This window comes from Grammomys surdaster, unplaced genomic scaffold (assembly GCF_004785775.1).
Source record: "Grammomys surdaster isolate TR1022 unplaced genomic scaffold, NIH_TR_1.0 64, whole genome shotgun sequence".
In the NCBI taxonomy this organism is placed as follows: domain Eukaryota; kingdom Metazoa; phylum Chordata; class Mammalia; order Rodentia; family Muridae; genus Grammomys; species Grammomys surdaster.
In genome coordinates, this window is record NW_021604566.1 from 14,292,715 (window position 1) to 14,311,191 (window position 18,477).

The window sequence follows — 18,477 nt, forward strand, 5'->3', positions numbered from 1 at the left end:
CTTGGATAACATTTCTTTTTGGTCTTCCATGTCTTTCCTCAATTAAATTTTTTCTATGAGAAAACACATGCATCTAGGATACTTATTAAACCCAATCAAGGCTGTGCAGGGCTGTGGTGATACATCCCCTTAGTCACGAGGCAGAGGTAGGCAGATCTCTGTAAATTCAAGTCCAACCTGGTCTACAGAGCTAGATGTAGGGTATCCAAAGCTACATAGAGAAACCTGTCTCGAAAAACACCCAAACTAAAATCAATCAATCAATCAATCAAACAAAAATACCAAAACAAAAAAGAATAAAAACAAAAACCCACAAGAATAATTGTTGTGAATACAAGACACCTCAAGCAGTTACAAGAGTTGGAACAAAAAGTGGGGATGGCTAAGGCAGAAGAGGAAGAAGAGAAGGAACTGGAGAGGGAGAGAGAGAGAGAAAAAAAGAAGTAAAAGAAAAAGAGGAGGAAGAGAAAGAAGTAAATTTAATGAATGGGATTTCTGTAGGAAGCTGCATAGATTTGCAAAGCTGTATGTCTTCCAGGAAGGATCTAATGTGGCCCTATATCCCACTTTTGCTTGACTTACAGATCCCCGTATAAACAGAACTGAAAATGGTTATGTTTTCACGACACACGATGCATTATGGTTCATGTTATAAATTCTTAGTCTCCATAGAGGATCTAGAAACTTTTGGAGCTCTGTTCTAGCTGGCAGAAGATGGTCACTGGCCATGGGCCACCGAAGGTTTTATCCATCCTCTGTAGTGTGCTCTCTGCGTCCTGTTTGCAAGGATGGGAACAGCTGTTCTCTTACACACATGCTGCATCGCATTAAAAGCTTAAGTTGTAATATTGCCAATAGTTATAGTTTGTGGTAATTCTATATCATTTTCTATATATATACATAAGGGCAAGCAATTGTGGACTAAAATCCTGTAATCTGTGTGTAAAATAAAATATAATTTTTACTCTCTGGAGGTCTTTATCTCACTGTGGCATAAGAGTAAGTAGTGTGATTCATGTTGATATCTGTCCAACTGTCACCTAAGCCACTGAAGAGAGCTTTAGCAGTCAATTCCAAAAATGATATAGTAAAAAGTTAAACAAGTGACATGTCACAGAACAAAACACTGGGGTCCACAAATAAAGCTGATAACAGAAACAATCCCCAGGGAAATCTATGTGACAGGCACGCAAGATAAGGCTTAATAAATAATGAATTGTTATAAATATATTTGGATAAGTATGAAATGATGTCAAAATTATGGAAAACTATGAGAAAGATGTTGATAAATATAAAGCATCATTAAAGAGATATGAATTATAAAAGACAATGAAAAAATTTAAGTTGAAATGCATATTTATTGGACAGGGGCTCAATACCAGAGCTGAGCAGATGTAAGAACAGATTAGAGTTTAAAGATAGATCAATTGAAATTATATGTTCTAAAGAGGAAAAAAGTAACGGTACCTGAGATTATTCATTCTGAGGAACAAAAACATTAAAGAAAAAGAGAAAGTAAGAATAACTTAGAGATTCTTAAATCACTAGCAAGAGTGTGTATATTTTGGAGTCTCCAAAAGAGACATAGAGATAAGAAGGGCAGGGTTTTTGAATGAGAAACGATAAAACAACAATAAAAACCTGTTAGATTAAAGAAACAGTAATTTAGATAATGAGAAGTTCTAAGAGGAAGTTCATAACTATATAAACTTCGTCAAAAGACAAAACCCAAGAGACAATCCTGGAAGTAGCTAGAGAAAAACATCACACCATCTGCAAAGGGTCCCCAGTGAGTCCAGCATCTAAGAGCTCCACAGGAAGCGCAGAGAGCAGACAATAACGCATGGCAGATCACCAAATGCAGAGCAGTGTCGGGGGTTTGCTTATAGGAGACAGAGGGTAGTACATCACCAAACTAGGCTAGCAGCAACGTCAGTGGTGGTATTAGAAATCAGTGCTGTGTAAATTATAAGTGATTTATTTAATATCTCCTAAATATTCACCTTTTCTTACACCCTTAGCCTTTCGGGATGCTTTTCTGGCTTTCTTTTGTATCTTCAAACCAATGCTAAAAACAATGTCTAATTCATTGAACTTTGCTTTGCAATACTTATCATTTGTTTTTTAGGATAAGCAAAAAAATTTAAATCTAAATCACTGAAGATTTATTAAAAATGAAGAAACAGAATCGTAGTCAATGCACAGAGCTTCTGATTCCGGGTCTTGAAGAACTGTGATATATCTAGACATCTGGACTTAATTTACTTAGTGGCTTTGGATTATAATCTGAGAGATCCAAACATGCATCTGCACTGTAGACATGAATTTGTTTACACAATAGCTTAGTGTTTGTTAGTAAAAGATAGTAAAGAGGAAATATCTCTAACCAAGTGTCCTGCTTGCTTAGAATCAAAGTATATAAATATTTCCCTTCAGTTGTTCCAAAGCATCTTTCTAACAGGTGCACATTTAAAAACAAAAATAAACAAATAAAAACTATTTGAACTAAAATCCTGTTTTAAAGCAATGCAATTAGAAATGGGTACCACTGCAAAGATTTTTTTTTGTAAAATTCCTTTCATGATGGTTTTGTGATTAAATAATTAAAATGAAATAATTTATAACATTACCTAGGTATTATTTATAAAACACTGAATCAAGAAATCTGAGTTACTGTTGGGGAGACGAACTTGGTCCCTTGCACATCTATAAGTTCCCAGGATATAAAGCTGTAAACTCTGACACAGACTTACACAATTTATTTCCTTTCACTGAGAAAGTAGATGCAGGTGATGTAGCTGTGAGTCGCCAGCTGTTGTACAAACCACACACATGGAGTGAGAGTAGACAACATGCCAGAGCTTCAGGGACTCCAACTGGCACTCCTAGCACCTGGCTATTGGAAGCCACACTTGAAACTATTTGCCTGCCCATGCTTTGAGTCCAGCTTTGGTTCAGGCTAACATTCCATTTCCAGATGGCTCTTATTACCACCTAATTATATTCAACCCTGATTTTATTTCAAACAATTTGCCATTGTTAAGGGTCACCTCTTCGTAAAGCATTGCTGAGAACAAGTATTTTTGGTCTTAGGTCTGAATACAAGAATTAAGAAATTGCCTCCTTTAGAATGACAACTCAGGAAACTTCATGAATAAAACCATGTATCCAACATTACAATTGCAGTGTAGCTATGTACAATATTTATAATAATATTATTGCTACTTTTTTAAATCTAAATTTTCCTTCTTAAACAAGCTGGGAAACACCAATGTCCCCTGTCATTCAGTCAGTCAATAGTTCATACTGAGTCACACTTCTTATGCCTGTGGAGACTTGCTACATTTTTAAATAAGATGAGCAAAGTATTAATTTTCACCTTATTAGAGATAGAGAAAATTCTAATTTCTTGTCAGAAGTTAGAGAAAATTATATGCAAAAAAACCCAACATGTATTAAATGTTCAAAGTTGAAGAATATTCCCAGGATTTTTATTTCCTTTATGTTGCTTAGCTATGTCTTTTATCTGGTCATAAGCATGAGTTTCAGGGAAAGGACATAAGCCTGAATGTGGGGTCACTTTCAATACACTGATATAGATCCTTTCTTTAAAGATTTAGTTCATTAGCACAGCCACACGGATGCAGTTAGTAAATGGCATTCTATAAAAATGTTGGTTTGGCGAAATTCAGACACCTTTGATTTGGTAGCTAAAGTAACTCAAATCATACATGTAGTCTGTCTATATAATACCTGCAACAGTTTTTTAGTCCAAACTTTATAAAGGCTTTAAAATAATTTAGTGCAAGTGACTGAATGTAACAATAACATATTCATATCTATTTAAGTATATACAGACAGGCTAGAGGGGAAGAACTGGTTTACAGGCATGTGCCTGGTTTTTCTATGCATATCCCATGTTGTTTGTAATTATTTCAGATTTAGAAATTTTCCTCTTTTGTACTTAATGCTGATTATTCCAGAGTATTCTATTAATAATTTAACTTATAAGTGTAATTCCTCATACAATAATCACCCAATCTTATGATAGTTTGAAATTTCCAAATATTACCAATTCATTATTAATAATCTTCGGACTTCATATGAGATTTTAGTTGGTATCAAGAAAAAAGATCCATATTTCAAATGTTAGTTTATCAACCTCTCTATGACAGTTAGGATAACACTGAACCAATGCCATTGTGGAGTTGGTTAAAAGGCATTTGCCACAGAACATGGAACCTACTCACGTTTGTCTTGCTCTGCTTCAATTCCTTCGCTTTCTGTGTCGCTTGGTAAGAGCCATGGCTGATGCACAACCTGCAATTGCTTCAAAGACTCATCCTGCCAGAAAAAAAGATTATTTTAGATTAAGTCTAGCTTGATATCACAGACACCAATGAGGTTGAGCAGTTCAGTTTCCATAAAGTCCTATTTCAGAAGCCCTAAAGGCCTTCCTGACAGCAGGGGAATAATTGAAGCTTAAATTCCTTTTCATGTTATATTTACAAATCTCTTAACCCTAAAGTCGTTTTACATTCTTCTTTAGTAATATTTAGACAATAAGAATTAAATCTAGACTATAATCCTTCTGAGGCAATGTTTTATATAAATGCTTTTGAAAATAACATCACAAAATGCACAGGATAAAACTGGATAGAAGTAGCCTTTATCAAGGAAAGACTAACTTTTTTTTATAAGAACAGAGATCAGGATGACTGACACCTGCTTCCTGCCTTTACTCCCTCAGTATTTTCCCCTTCCTTCTATTTTTTTTCCTGCTGCCTTATTTCTTTGGTCTCAATCTCCTGAACTGAAGGGATTCCACTATGTAAGTTTTGTAAGTATGCCAGTACTACAGACACAAATGACCACACTCAACTTCAATTCTGTTTCAGTTAAAATATTTCATATATACATCTTTACTCGTGTATTTTCTTTCTGTTGATGAACATACATAGCCCACCACTCTTGTTTTGTCTGCAGTAAAGGACATCTATGAAGTACAAGGGCCATCATTCTTATGATTTCTAGGTCTCCTCTTAAGTCATTTTTGGGTGAGATTTTAAAGAAGTTGTATGATGAAATTGTTTCCATGCTTATAATTTTTGGTTGTTGTTGCAAGTGTCTCATTGTTCCATGGGTAAAATTGGGTTTACGTTGGTCTCTGATCCCTACTGTTTCCTTTCCACTTCTATTCTGTCATCTGATAACTCCTGAACATTGTCATGAATTGTAAGCTAACATGATATTTTACAATGAACATTTTCATCTCTTTCCTACAAGACAACATGCTTGCAGAGCTGGATTGTTATCTAAACTCAGAGCTTTCCCTTTCCCTACACGGCAAGTTACTTCTCAATTTCATTATACACTTTAGGGATCAATATGCAATTACTATAGAGTAAGTTTCCAGTCATATTTTCCTGTCTCAGCCGTAACATGGACTCCACAAAGGCACAGATAGGCTTTTGGAACTGGTCATCCCAAGAAGGTATGAAGAGTGTAGGCCACAAAATAGGGACTCACAAAATAGGCACTTATGTAGGAGAAAATAAGAAAAGAGAGGAAGAACATTAAGAACAAAAGAGATTGAGAGTATAAATTCATCCTTAAAAACACAGAAGCATTATTTTTTAAATACAAAAATATTTTCATAATTTTAGTAAAAAAGTACTCTACTAAAAAGTAAAAAATCAATAAGATCTGTCAGTTCACCTACTTGACCTCTATAATTCAGTTATTATTTTCTCCATTTTTGCTCTTTTTTCCCTCCATCTTAGGATACTTTGCCTTCTGTTGTTCTGACAAATGCTAACAATGTGAAACTTAATTCTCACAATTCTAAGAAACATGGACTAGCAGATAGTAAATGTCAGTTTTACTTAAAAGAGCTCCCATGTGTGAGAAATACACTATGCACAAATACTTGATTTGATGATAAATTCCTGAGGTGTTTAGTCCTTGTGTAGACTTTCCCAAATCACATACTTTTCCAGGAGTATGGGAGATAGAATCAGCCAGTAAAGCATAGGGACATTTCAAAGCAGCCAGCTAGTGCTATGTGGTATTATAACAAATACATGACATTGCACACTGGATGAAACTGAACTGGCTGTGTACCACAATGAATGTTTTCATGTGCTCTAGTGAAAAAGATCAGGGAACCTCAGGATGGACAATAGACTATCAAAAAAGTATGATGCATTAAAGGTAAATAAGGCACTCACATTTAAAGGGGTAGAAAATAAAATGCTGACCAAGTAATACTGGAGGTTTGTGGAATATGAAAACTCAGAGACTAAATGGGAATCATGGAGGGACTCTGTTTTAATTGTTAAGTTCATTATGGACTTACATCAGAATTGGGTTATTAATTGCAATATAAAATACTTATCTATGAATCCTTTTTGCTAAAAACAAATTACTCAATAAAAGAGTGTGTGAATGAGTGATCATAGGCAAATGCACATATAGGAAGAGTCTGGATAATTTATATGTACACTCTGCACTTAAACTAAAAAGTAACTCCCACTCTGAGTTGTGTAGAGTGACTTAGTTTAAAAGGTGGCAGTGAAATGGAGAGAAAAATGAATAAGTCCACAGCAGAGTAAACTGACAAACACCACTGCAAACCAAGCAATCAAGAGCAGTCAGGTGTCTTATATACCCTGGTCATACACACCCTCAATAGTCATGGATGGAAATAGGAGTTTTATCTTGATGTTGTTCTTTTCAAAAATACATTGTATTTATGTCTGCATATTTATGATTATAAATAATAAAATTAAAGATGGTGACACATGACATGAAATGCAGACTTCTTCATAAGATCTTGGAACAAAGTAGACTTTGCTTTTGTGCTAAATTTCCCTTTGTTAACCCAGGTATGGCAATCTGCACAATGCATAGATTTCACTACTAAGAAAGCAAAAATGAGGAATTGTGACAAATGACCCAAGATATATTTATAATAATGTGAGGTGTTAATACTAGTTGGAATCTGAGTGGGAGAAACATAAGAACTATGTTTTATCTTTGCAATAATTCTGTGACTTTGCAGTAAATTTAAAACATTTATTTTAATAATCGAAGCAAAAGAAACCCTATCTTGGAAATGATTTTCATAAAGAAAATAATAGCTTGATATTTTTTTTGTACCAGCAGCTCTTAAAAACATTTTGTGATTTGGACTGAAATATAAATTCCTATCAAATGAGAGATGGGTTCCATTGTGAAATGTCTTTGCCCCAGGGTGAGAAATCCTGGCTTGTCGAAGGCCCTCAGAGTTCCCTTCTGTGTTAGTTACCCTTCCTGTTGCTGTGAAAACACACTTCACAGAAGAGATTGAAGGAGAAATGGTTTACTTTGCTGTATGGTTTCAGTCCTTCATAGTGGTAAAGAAATGGCAAAGCCACTTGTTCTATGATAGTAGTAGCCCACGTAGTGGATGTTCATGTGGTAGACAGGAAAGCAAAGAGAACAGACTGTAGTCACAAATGAGGGCCACCTTCAAAAGCCACCTCAGTGCCCTGCTTCTACCACAAAAGTCCTACAGTCTGATGACCACAGCTTTAGAAAAGCAACCAGTTCCATCAAAGCCTTCAAACCACGATCCAATGGACATTCAGATTCAGACAGGTACCACTGTCTTAGAGCTGAGAGAGAAGGGAAAGGTATTAAGGTAGACAATGCCTGGTGCTTCACAAGCAGGTGACATCTAAGTCCCCACTCTTCAGAAAGCTGAATGGGAAAGATTGTAGCTGCGTTTTCTAAAGGAAATTTAGCACCAAAACAAGTTATATCTTGGAATATGTAATTTACATGTAAATGGACATTTATTCTTAGGATTTAATTAGATTTTTAAATTCTTGTCAACTAATGAGATTTGGCTTTGCAGAGGCATCCAAAGAAGCTGGGCAAATATGAAAATATTGGGTTTATTAGCTTGAAAATTTTTTCTCTCTTTCACTCTCTCTCTCTCACTCTCTCTTTCCCCCGCTCTCTTTCTCTTTCTGTGTGTGCATGAATGTGTATGTAGAAACACAATTTCAGGATGTTTCATGTATCAAAGAGGGAAAATTCAAATCCTGAAAATTCTCAAAGTAAATCATTCAGTCTTCTGTTTTTAAAGAAGGAAAAAAATAAAAGGTGGTTTTAGATTTCTAAGGAGAAATCAAAGGCTGGAGCTCCTTACTTAAAACAGAAAGTATAAAGTAACCAAGGAAAACAATGTTAATTAATTTAGAAAAGTGGTTTTGTTGTTTAGATTCTTGTCCCAAATATTAAAGTCCATTTTATAATAAAGGATATAACTAATAAGTCATATGTTTTGTTATTTTCTCCACAATGGTTCAAGATATTAAGCAATATAACCAAATGGCTTTCTAGGCTAATGCCTTGCTCCTGAATAAAGAAGGTTTAACTGGTCTTGGTTTACTGCAAGTGGTATACAGCAGAAGTGGAACTCAGTCGAGTTTGGGAAGAACTTACACTGTTGACACAGAGTCATGATGACAGAGCAAGTACCACTCTCAGAGGATTTCACTGTTGTACTTCAGCAATCCCTAAACTAGAGCTAGAAATAGAAGCCCCCAGCTTGCCTACCTATGATCAACAGAAGCAGTGCATGTCTGAAACTCACCCATCAGGCTGCATATAATTCTTTGAGATAGAGTCTAGAAATTAAAATCCTGAACATTTTTCCAAAACAAGAGCTGATATATTCCTTCTCACTAAGTTTACTCCAGAAAATCTGCAGTATATTAAGCTATATTTCAGTATAGCACAAAGGTTCATATTAGCAAGAGCAAGCTCTCAGGGCTGCTTCTAGAAAAAGTACCATTCATCTTTTATAAAATATTTTTTTTGCCCTAAGTATAGCAAATACCTAGGTATCTGTGTGGTGGGTACTAGTGACATGGATCTTATGGAGAACGGCTACTGGCCCTGAATCAATCCTTCTCTTTGCTTACAGAGTAAGAGATTTAAAGATAGCAGTATTATTATCTCATAAGTATAGCTTACTTTTGGATTCTCAAAATGATACAAATCACTGATTTATATCCATCTGACCATAGAAATTCAGTATATTTAGAGGAAAAACGTGTTCCTTTGTTGTAAATGTTTTAATTATAAATTAACCATTTCTCCCTGTTAGGTATGAACATGTAAATAACATCCTGACAATGTTTTTTTTTTCAGACACGCTTCCTCAGTTTCCTCAAGAATGAACTCTTGAGTGTGAACTCTCAAGTCATGGAATCCATCTAAATAGATGATCCATGGACTATGGTGCACATAATAGCAAGTGAGTTAGCTCAGTGGATAACAGCATTCATCACCAACCCTGACGATGTGCATAAAACATTAGTCTGCTCCAGATATATTTCATAGAGTGCTTCAAATGACAAAGAATTAATTCTGTACTTCTATTAAAGTAAAATTCCTCTAAGTCAAAAAAAATTCCTCTAAGTCATTTTTACAGTTAGTTGGCAATGTTAATAATACTGCCTTTTAGCACTTGTTAACAAAATATCTCACAATTACTCTGAAATCATTAATTTCTTTTTTATGAATAATGTTTCTGTGGTCCAATGTTATGTGTTCCAATTGGAACCTAAAAAGCAATTGAAATATAAGAATACAGAATTAACTAAGTCCGAGAGCTATAACTTTTAATGAATAGGTTCTGAGAAAAAAAGAAAACATTATAACTAAATTATAGAAACTATGATGAATTGTCAAAAGAAAAGGAGGAAAAAGTACAAACCAATTCAAACTACTTCAGAAAAAGTAGCCATTTGTCCTATTTTCTCTTCTGTGTAGAGGACTGAGAGAGCACACCACTGCACTATGCAAGCCTTTCTGCTTGCTGACTTCCTTTCCAGAGATAGGAATGAAGCATTATTGTGGTCCATGAAAAATTAGTCATTTCCCAGCATTCCCTTCTAGGCACTTGCTTCTGTGGCTTCATGAGTCCTTTAGACATCTGCTATATCACATTATGTAATTTGTAAAAAATAGTAGCACCACAAATGATTCTTGTCTGTGTAGCTGCAAGCCGCATCCATTGTAAATGTGATTGATTGTTAGCCTGTAGAGATGGATTTAATTTGGCCAATTTTCCCATCTATTTATAACGTCATTTTAACATTTCTGGTTTGCTCTTATGTATGATTGAAGTCTTCTTTTATTGGTTACAATGTATAACTTGTTCCATCATTAATTTACTGTTCCTAGACATTTTGCATGCATTCCTCTGTGTATATGTGAGTGTGAGTGGGAGAGTGGGAGAGAGGGAGAGAGGGAGAGAGGGAGAGAGAATAAACTGATAGTGATAATAGTTAATTTGATTTTCCAACAGCTAGTATATCTGAAGAACAAAATGTATATTATTCATTTTCTATAAGTAAATGTTCTTTCTCCATCAGAAATATAGCTGGAAGCTCATTTACACTGAAGGTCACAGAGCTCAACCTGGGGGAACCAGACAGGCCTGAATGGGTGTAAGTGATCTGGAGACCCCCATGTTACACATAATCAGTTCCTTTCCAGTTCAGATGGTGCATCTGGCAAACCAAGCCCAAGAGTTGGGAAAGTTTTCATATTCCCAGTACTGGTTCCTGGCTGGCACCCTTAGAGGTGGCAAAGCTGCCACTTGTCACCTTGAGTGAGTTCACATTGCATGTTCCATCGCTGTTCTGTCATCTGCCCTTCACCACCTTCATGAAGTCATGACTGCTTTCTGAAAAGTTTCAGCAACTGTTGCCTTGACTCTGTGGTTCTCTGTAGCTTCTTCGCTGTTGCTGTGGCTAGCACTTTATAGATGCCCGTGTCTACACCACTCTCTAGCACTTCATAGATGCCCGTGTCTACACCACTCTTTAGCACTTCATATTTGCCTGTGTCTACACCACTCTCTAGCACTCTCTAGCACTTCATAGATGCCTGTGTCTACACCACTCGCCCCCATCCCCCCGTCTGGGGCACTTGAAGGCTGTGGACTGTGCTCATCCCACATTATGCTCTGTATTTTAAGAACATTAGTTTTCTTATAAAAGGTATGGAAATAAGGCTTTAGAAATATTTAAATTTGATAAATTGTTTTTAGTTCACTTTATTGATCAGCAATAGCATTATGATAGTAAATGATAAAGTATATTTGGAAATTATTTCTAACTTAAGTTGCCAGGTAACTCACATGTGAAGACCATGTAATCTCTTAAATTTAACTTTAAGAGCTATTTTGAAGATTTGAAAATAGACTCATAAAGTATCTTATTTTTTACTTGCTGAAAGATCTAAAGACCAAAGACCTAAATGTCAGCTGGGTATGATGGTACATTTCTTTAATCCCAGCACTTGGAGAGGCATATTTCTGTGAGTTCAAAGCCAGCTTGGTGTACCTAGTGAGTTTCAGGAGAGGCAGAGCTGGACAAAGAGACTTTGTCTCATCCCTTCCCCCCCAAAATATAAATGCTAGACTGAAATAATAGATTAAAAAATAGATTATGTAGACTAAGACTAGGCTTATTATTACATAGAATACATTATGTAGAATAATTTTAAAGGAAATTATGTTGCCTTGCCTTTTCTATTTAGATCTCAACACAATTGCTTAATGTTGTGTGGTTGTGTGGTCATAATTCATTTACAATATATGTAAGCATGTAAGTAAGTAAATCAATCAAGCAATAAATAAATAATAAATCAATAAATAAGACAAAAAAATCCTAGCCCTGCAGGAAGGAAGCAAAACAAAACAAAAGAACAGAGGTTGATGTGTTAAAAATTGTTCAAAGTTTAACAATAGATATGAAATATATCAAAGCATCAACAGTATAGTTTACTTGAGTTTTTACTCTGTCCTAAATAAAAACAAATGTTTGCAAGTTCAATTTTCATGTCAATGTTTCTAACATTCACAAATATTGGATTTTTGTTTTGTTTGGTGATCCTATAACATGAAAAGTAAAGTAAAAGCCCAAATGAAAAAAACAAAACAAAACAAAACAAAACAAAAAACAATGTCATTTTATATCTCACATTTTAAACAAGTTACCATTAGAGATTTTAAATATGTATTTTCTAAGAATCAAATATATACAAATTTAGAAGAAAAATACTAGTAAATAACTCATAAGTCACTAATTAACGCCATGTAACTTTACTGTGATGATAATTTGTTGGTTGATGAAACAGCTAATATCTAAGCATCAACCAATATAAAGTGAAAATTCTATGCAGCAATGGACCATGATGGTAGATGGGTAACATTTACACTGCCTGCTTCACACAGGGAGAGTCAATAATGAATCTCATAAGCTGAAGACATTTATACTCCTAATAAACAAACAGAGCAGGACTGAGAACAGAGGAGCAAACAAACCTCCAATGACCTAAAAGAGTTGTCCTCCTTTTCTACAATACACAGTGGGGGTGGGCTTTCCTGTGATGCATGTCCTCAATTGTAGAAAAAATCTGTTAGAGTCATATTTACGGTATACCTTAGAGTGAAATAGTTTTCCAGAAGTACTTTGATCTTAAAAGAAAATAGTGTAGAAAACAATGATTGATTTCTGTTATCTATATAGGTTTGGTTTTTGTTGTTTGTTTGTTTGTTTGTTTGTTTTTCCTGAAGGAGTTTACAGCCTTTGCTGACTTTGGTCACAAAATAGTCCTGGCAGACCTAAAATGTCTTGCATTGTTGAGTACTTCAAACAATACACAGTAAGGAATAAAGTTGCAGGAGCGTAGTGTTTTCCTTCAGAAAGCATATAGATTAGATTAGGGGTTACGTAGAAGGAATTTGCTTTACCTCTAATACAATTTTTGTGTAACAGTCAAGAAACATGCTTTTGTACAGCTCTTTAAGATTCTATCCATAGAAGCTGTATCTCCCTGATGGCAGCATGGCCTTAATTCATCCTTGAGTGAGCCTCTTTTTTTGATGGTCCCTTTTGACTCAGAAGGCTGACATTTTATCTCTAGAAATCATTCCATTAAGACTTAGCTAGAGAAATGCTTTCCATACATAGCTGAGGTATTTGTCAACCCATGGAGACCTTAATAAGCTTAGCAAAATGAACACTGACTGGGTCCTTGGAACCCTGTGAAGCTGAGAGTTCTTGTTTCCAACAAGCCTCCAGCTGATGCTGATCTAATTGTCCTTGTAGCAGCAATGCCTTTCAAAGCATTTATAAACAGAAAGCACAAATAATAAGACAAATCTCATTCTAACACACATCTTCTTGATATGTAGCCAACAGTCCACGCATGCATGCCTCAGGGATTTCCTTTTACAGCCTTGGACCAGAAACAAGAGTCATTTTCAGCCTTTCTGTGGAAGTATGTTGTCCAATCCCATCAATACATTGTAAGCCTGGGACCAAGAGCATAAGTGACCACAAAATTCCCACTCTCTATGGGTAACATTAATTGATCAAATATATTGTATTTTTGAATCAGATTCGTTAAATTGACATTTAGTATTCATGTTCCAATCCTCCCACATTTTGTCCATTTATTTGGATGCTTGTGAGCCTGAACATCTTCCCCGTGATTTCCTTTCTATCAATTTGTTATTCCTTCCTGTGCTCTTTTGAACAGCTCCAATTATCTCTGAGAAGATAGGCAAACCAGTAGAGACTACGCACTCCACATTCCTCTCCTAGTGATATTTGGGAGCTGAGGATTTCAATATCCACGCATCATCTTGAGTAGAAGGAGCACAGTGTGCTCAGATGTCATTTGCGTGGACCCTTGAATTGGGAAGAAGCACAGAAGCAGATCAGTTCCTGTTGAGAACTGTCATTTCACCCAAAGATTGGATCCTATCCATAAGCCGCCTTCATGCCCTGAAGATTTAAGCTCCTTTCCTCATAACCATCGTGAGTTTCTTCAGGTCTTAGGGACTCTGCAAAAGTTCTGAGGGTTTCCAAATGCCTGTCAGTAAGTGAAAAGTGCTATTACATAGAACACTCTTCAGTATCTTCACATATAAAGCCAAGAATCTAAGACATTTTTCCAAGAATGTGCCTTACATGGTAATAGGTGCAGCAAACAGCAGCTTGACCATCATTTGCACATGAATGGGTGCTGTGCTATTATGACTGCTCTTCTCATAAAGGCCATGACTGTGTCTTTCTGTTCCTTTTGTTTTGCTCATGCTCAGTACAAAACACATGTTTCTCATTATACATATATCAACAAATGTTTTATGAATGAAAACATACAACAGCACTCAGTTCATGCACTTTCTCCTCCATTTTTAGAATGACTGGATTGATAGAAAATATCCCTCTAGCAATAAGGAACAAAAGTGATTTTGATAATATCATTTATTGTACTTTTCTAAACATGGCCTGTAAACATATATGTATTAGGAGCCCAAAAAATAGAAGGAGAAAGCTGAATGCATGCTCCATCTCACATGATAGACTAATGACATGCTATGGGAGATCCTCTAAAAACTCACTTCTTCCATGTAGGATTTCAAAGAGTGTCCTCCACTGGAGGCTTCTCCCTAAATGCAAACAGATGTTGAAAAGTCAGAAAAGGAATGAAAGGACAATATGAAATTATAGAGGGCAAGGAGACCTCTCTCACCCTTACCTGCCCGAACAAAGCCCATGAGCCTGTCATTTTGACAGCTTTGGGCCCTAGGAGGGAGAGATCATTTCTTTCCATACAAAGACTAATCTTGTAAGTACATTTCACTTCATGTAAACAAACAACCAGTCAGTGAAGCTTATAAAATATTAGAAGAGAATGCTAGGCAGGTTTTTTATTATTTTGAAAATTTTCATTATTAACTTTCTAACTATCTTCTTAAAATGAGATGAAGTCACTAATTCCATGTGCTCTAAATTTTCATGAAGATCTAACATCTGGACTTAAGACTATTCCATGAAAAGGCAACATATTTCTAAATATGTTGTCTTTGCATTCAGTCTTTCTAGCCATATTGAAGTGTGCTCAGCCAAGTCTCCACTTGTGTGTTTTGCTAATACATCATTGAACTCAGTGAGCCTGAGATCACTAAAATTTAAAGCATCAAATTAAAGGTATTCTAAACTATCAATCAAGTTGTTGGTTTGGATAAGTTATGTTTTTAGACTGCATAGTCAGGAACATTTGGAAATAAATTCTGTGATGTCTTGAAATGATAAATTCTAGGATGTCGGATGTGTTTGAAAGATAGCTAAATAAATGTGAATAAAGCTTAACATGTTTTTCATAGTACCTTTTGTGACTTTTCAAGTTTTTTCATACATGTAATTTCATTGGACTGATGTATATATGTACACACACACAGAGATACACATGCACACATTTGTATACACACACATCAATATACGGAAGTTTAACAGTCTCTAAATTCTTCTAAGCTTGTGGTACTTTTCAATGCATAAAGCAGTCAAAAGGATAGGCTAGTTCTGTGTTCTTAAAGTATAAACTATTTGGAGAAATCAAATTCATGTAAGCCCTCTAAAAACTGAGGAAATTTGAGTCCACAAGTTCAACACTTAATTCCTCATTAGCTGAACAACTAGCCCCAAGATGCTGTAAACCCTTCCAGTATGTCTCTCGAATGCCTAATTATCTTTTCTTTCACCTCAGTTGCCAGGAGAAAGAGGACTAGCTGGCAAATTGTTTTTGACAATAAATATGCTAAGTGGCCACCACAGAAAAGCTGCATGTCATGTTTCTGAACACTGGAGGACATGAAGTGCAATTTCAGAGTTTCTGTATGCTCACTGAAAAAATTTGATTGCTTCCAACTAGAAAATAATGTTTTTTCCAATTTGTCTAGATGCCCACAGTCTTCTGCTAAGACTTGGTAATGACAGAGGGTATTCTTGATGATCACATATCAATATACAATAAAGTACACTTTTTTTTGACACTTTTGCTCCTTCAGCTGTGCCAAAATTTTTAATGCTGATGACATAGAAAAAGACAATGAACAGAAATTATATCAATATAAAATCACTCTTGTAAGACTGACACAGAATTAAAGCAAGCAAGTTAGAAAGTGGAAGGAGTCATGACTTCTGGTCCATGAGAAGAACCTTTAAAATGCTCAGAAAAAAATTTCTCATTGGACACACAATGGAACATGTGGAACACCTCACACATGTCCACAGATTTATAAAATAAGTTAAGAATCTTTAAAACAACAACAGTCTGTACAAGATAGTCTCACCTTGCCCAGCAATAGCACCTCCACCAGTGAGCTATGTCCCCCAGAAGTCTCCAACACCAGTGAAGATTTCCCCTTTGCCTTTAAAAATTTACCATTGCCTCATCCATGTTGATACCCCAGAGTTTACTATGACTCATCCGTGCCCATCACAATGCCCTGCCAGTCCCAAGAAAATGCCGTCATTCTCTGAGAATCTGTCTGTGCCCTGAGACTGGCAGGAGAACCCACACATCATTCCTTTTACACACTGGAATCTGGCTACAAGCCTCATCCACAAATTATTGCATTGGTGGCTCCAATAAATGAAGAACATAAAATTAAAGTCTCTAGCTGGTAATAAAGGAAGGAGCCACTTGGTGGAGAGGATTACAAATGTGCCCATGGCCCAGTAAACAGAGGCAAAGACAATAGGTAGAACCGATGATTTTAAAATCAGAACAAGAACCCTATGAAGAACTGGATGCCACATGCATGTCCCAGCTTCTTTAGAGACTTATAAATAATGTATCTCTATTCCTATAACTGGGAGTGCTAAGGAAATAAAACACACGTGCAATTTCATGGCGCAAATCTATTGATTTCAGTGCACATTTTCTTAAGTATAAAAGCAGTATTTTAAATATCAAGCCATCCCAATAGCATTTTGGTAATCACCTTTTAAGAAAGAATCAAAAATACCCAAATGCAATTTCCCTTGAAAATCAAAGAGGGTAAAAGAAATAGAAAAGAGAAAGAAGGGGGTGAGTGAAGGAGAGGAAGGACAGAGATATGGAAACTATGCCTTTAAAAACAAAAACAAAAACAAGAGAAGGTAGTTCCTGAAACATGGTCTTACTTATCATCAATTTCTAATACAGTCACAGCTGAAATAAAAATATTGTGAAATATTGTGAAATACAGAAAATATACTGCAAACTCGGAGAAAGTTGGAGAGAGCTAGGCTGGAGTCAAGAGTCCCCTACCAGATTGTGTGAGCTGTTAGGAAGGAAGGCCTGAGTCACCTTCTTAGATATTTTATATTTGAAGAAACAGTCTCAGTAATGTAGAATATTCTAGTGGCAGAATTAAATTTACCCTTTCCTCATTCCATTTGCATTTTAACTATTTATGTGAGTCTCCTGCTTTGATCAGTAAGCATTTTTTTTATTATTCATCTCTTACTAATTTTTAGACAAAACACAGACTGGCTCTCTCAGAAGGGAGTATTTATTTACAAGAGTACCTGTGTAAGGTCTGTGGGACTAATTTTCTTCAAAGAAAATTTCATGAGAAGCCTACTTCACTGAAATGCTTTTGGTTCCTATTCTACTTAGACAAAACTAAGCAAAAATGCTAGCACATAGGCTTCCATCTTAAGTTCCTGAGTTACATGTTACCCACAGAAGGATAGAAAATCAATGGGCTTGGTCAAGTCATCCCCAAAACCAAGCAAAACATCAAATGTCATCATCATTTATTTCAGTGAGGTATCAAGCACTTTGTGGGAGTCTCAGATGGTTGTACATAATCAGGACAAATAGTTGGATAAAAACTTACCCCATTATAAGAAGTTTGCCTTGGGAGAACAGACAGACAATTAGGATCAAGTATAAAAATCCCCTGACTCATGTAACATTAAGCTGCCACAGGAAAAGCTAAGAGGAAAAGTATCCAGGCTTTCGTTCTTGACCAAGCAGATACTGAGAGATCAGAAACACTGAGAACTATTATTGATACTTCACATATAAGATTATGGACAAAGAGCACAGTCATGCTTAATATTGTTTTCAAATATTATCTTAAAGATTTAGACAATTAGCCTGATATCAAAACTACACAAGGAGATCTTGGAAATAAGGAAAATTTTGCTTAAGAAACAACAGAACAAACACAAGGAACCATGACAATTGCAAGAAAAATCACAAAGACACTATGAACTGCAGAGTGTACTATGTTAGATAGACAGCTATCAGCAGTGTGTTAGGTCCTCATTTCTCATGACAATTGTGTGGAATAGAGATGCAGATGTGGTTGATCTCTGCTTTCCAACTGCATCATTACACAGGGTAAATGCACCATCTTCCCAGGAGGTGAGGAGAGGGGAATTCAACTTTTTGAGCTTTGCCGACCCTATGGACAATGGCTACTATTGTCTGGCTACGTAAAAACTACAAATCAACACCTGGGAAGCCGTGGTGAGATCAGAGGTCTGTGAAGTCACTGGTGTGTTTAGGATTTTGTGTAAATTTGCCCAGTGTTCTTTCAAATCAAGTGAGAAATTTATGTCC

At 35.8% G+C, this 18,477-nt stretch overlaps 1 protein-coding gene across 3 annotated transcripts in view; it reads right to left on the reverse strand.

Moving 5' to 3' along the window:
• Positions 1 to 18,477, reverse strand: part of CUNH8orf34 (chromosome unknown C8orf34 homolog) — a 394,342-nt gene that overhangs the window by 22,918 nt on the left and 352,947 nt on the right. For 2 of the 3 annotated variants that reach the window (XM_028770071.1, XM_028770080.1), the window contains exons 11-12: positions 14,480 to 14,527; positions 4,251 to 4,344 (exon numbers count right to left, since the gene is read on the reverse strand). In XM_028770071.1, the coding sequence (XP_028625904.1) occupies positions 4,251 to 4,344; positions 14,480 to 14,527 (142 nt within the window). The remainder of the gene's footprint in view (positions 1 to 4,250; positions 4,345 to 14,479; positions 14,528 to 18,477) is intronic. The other variant, XM_028770076.1, reaches the window with a different exon arrangement.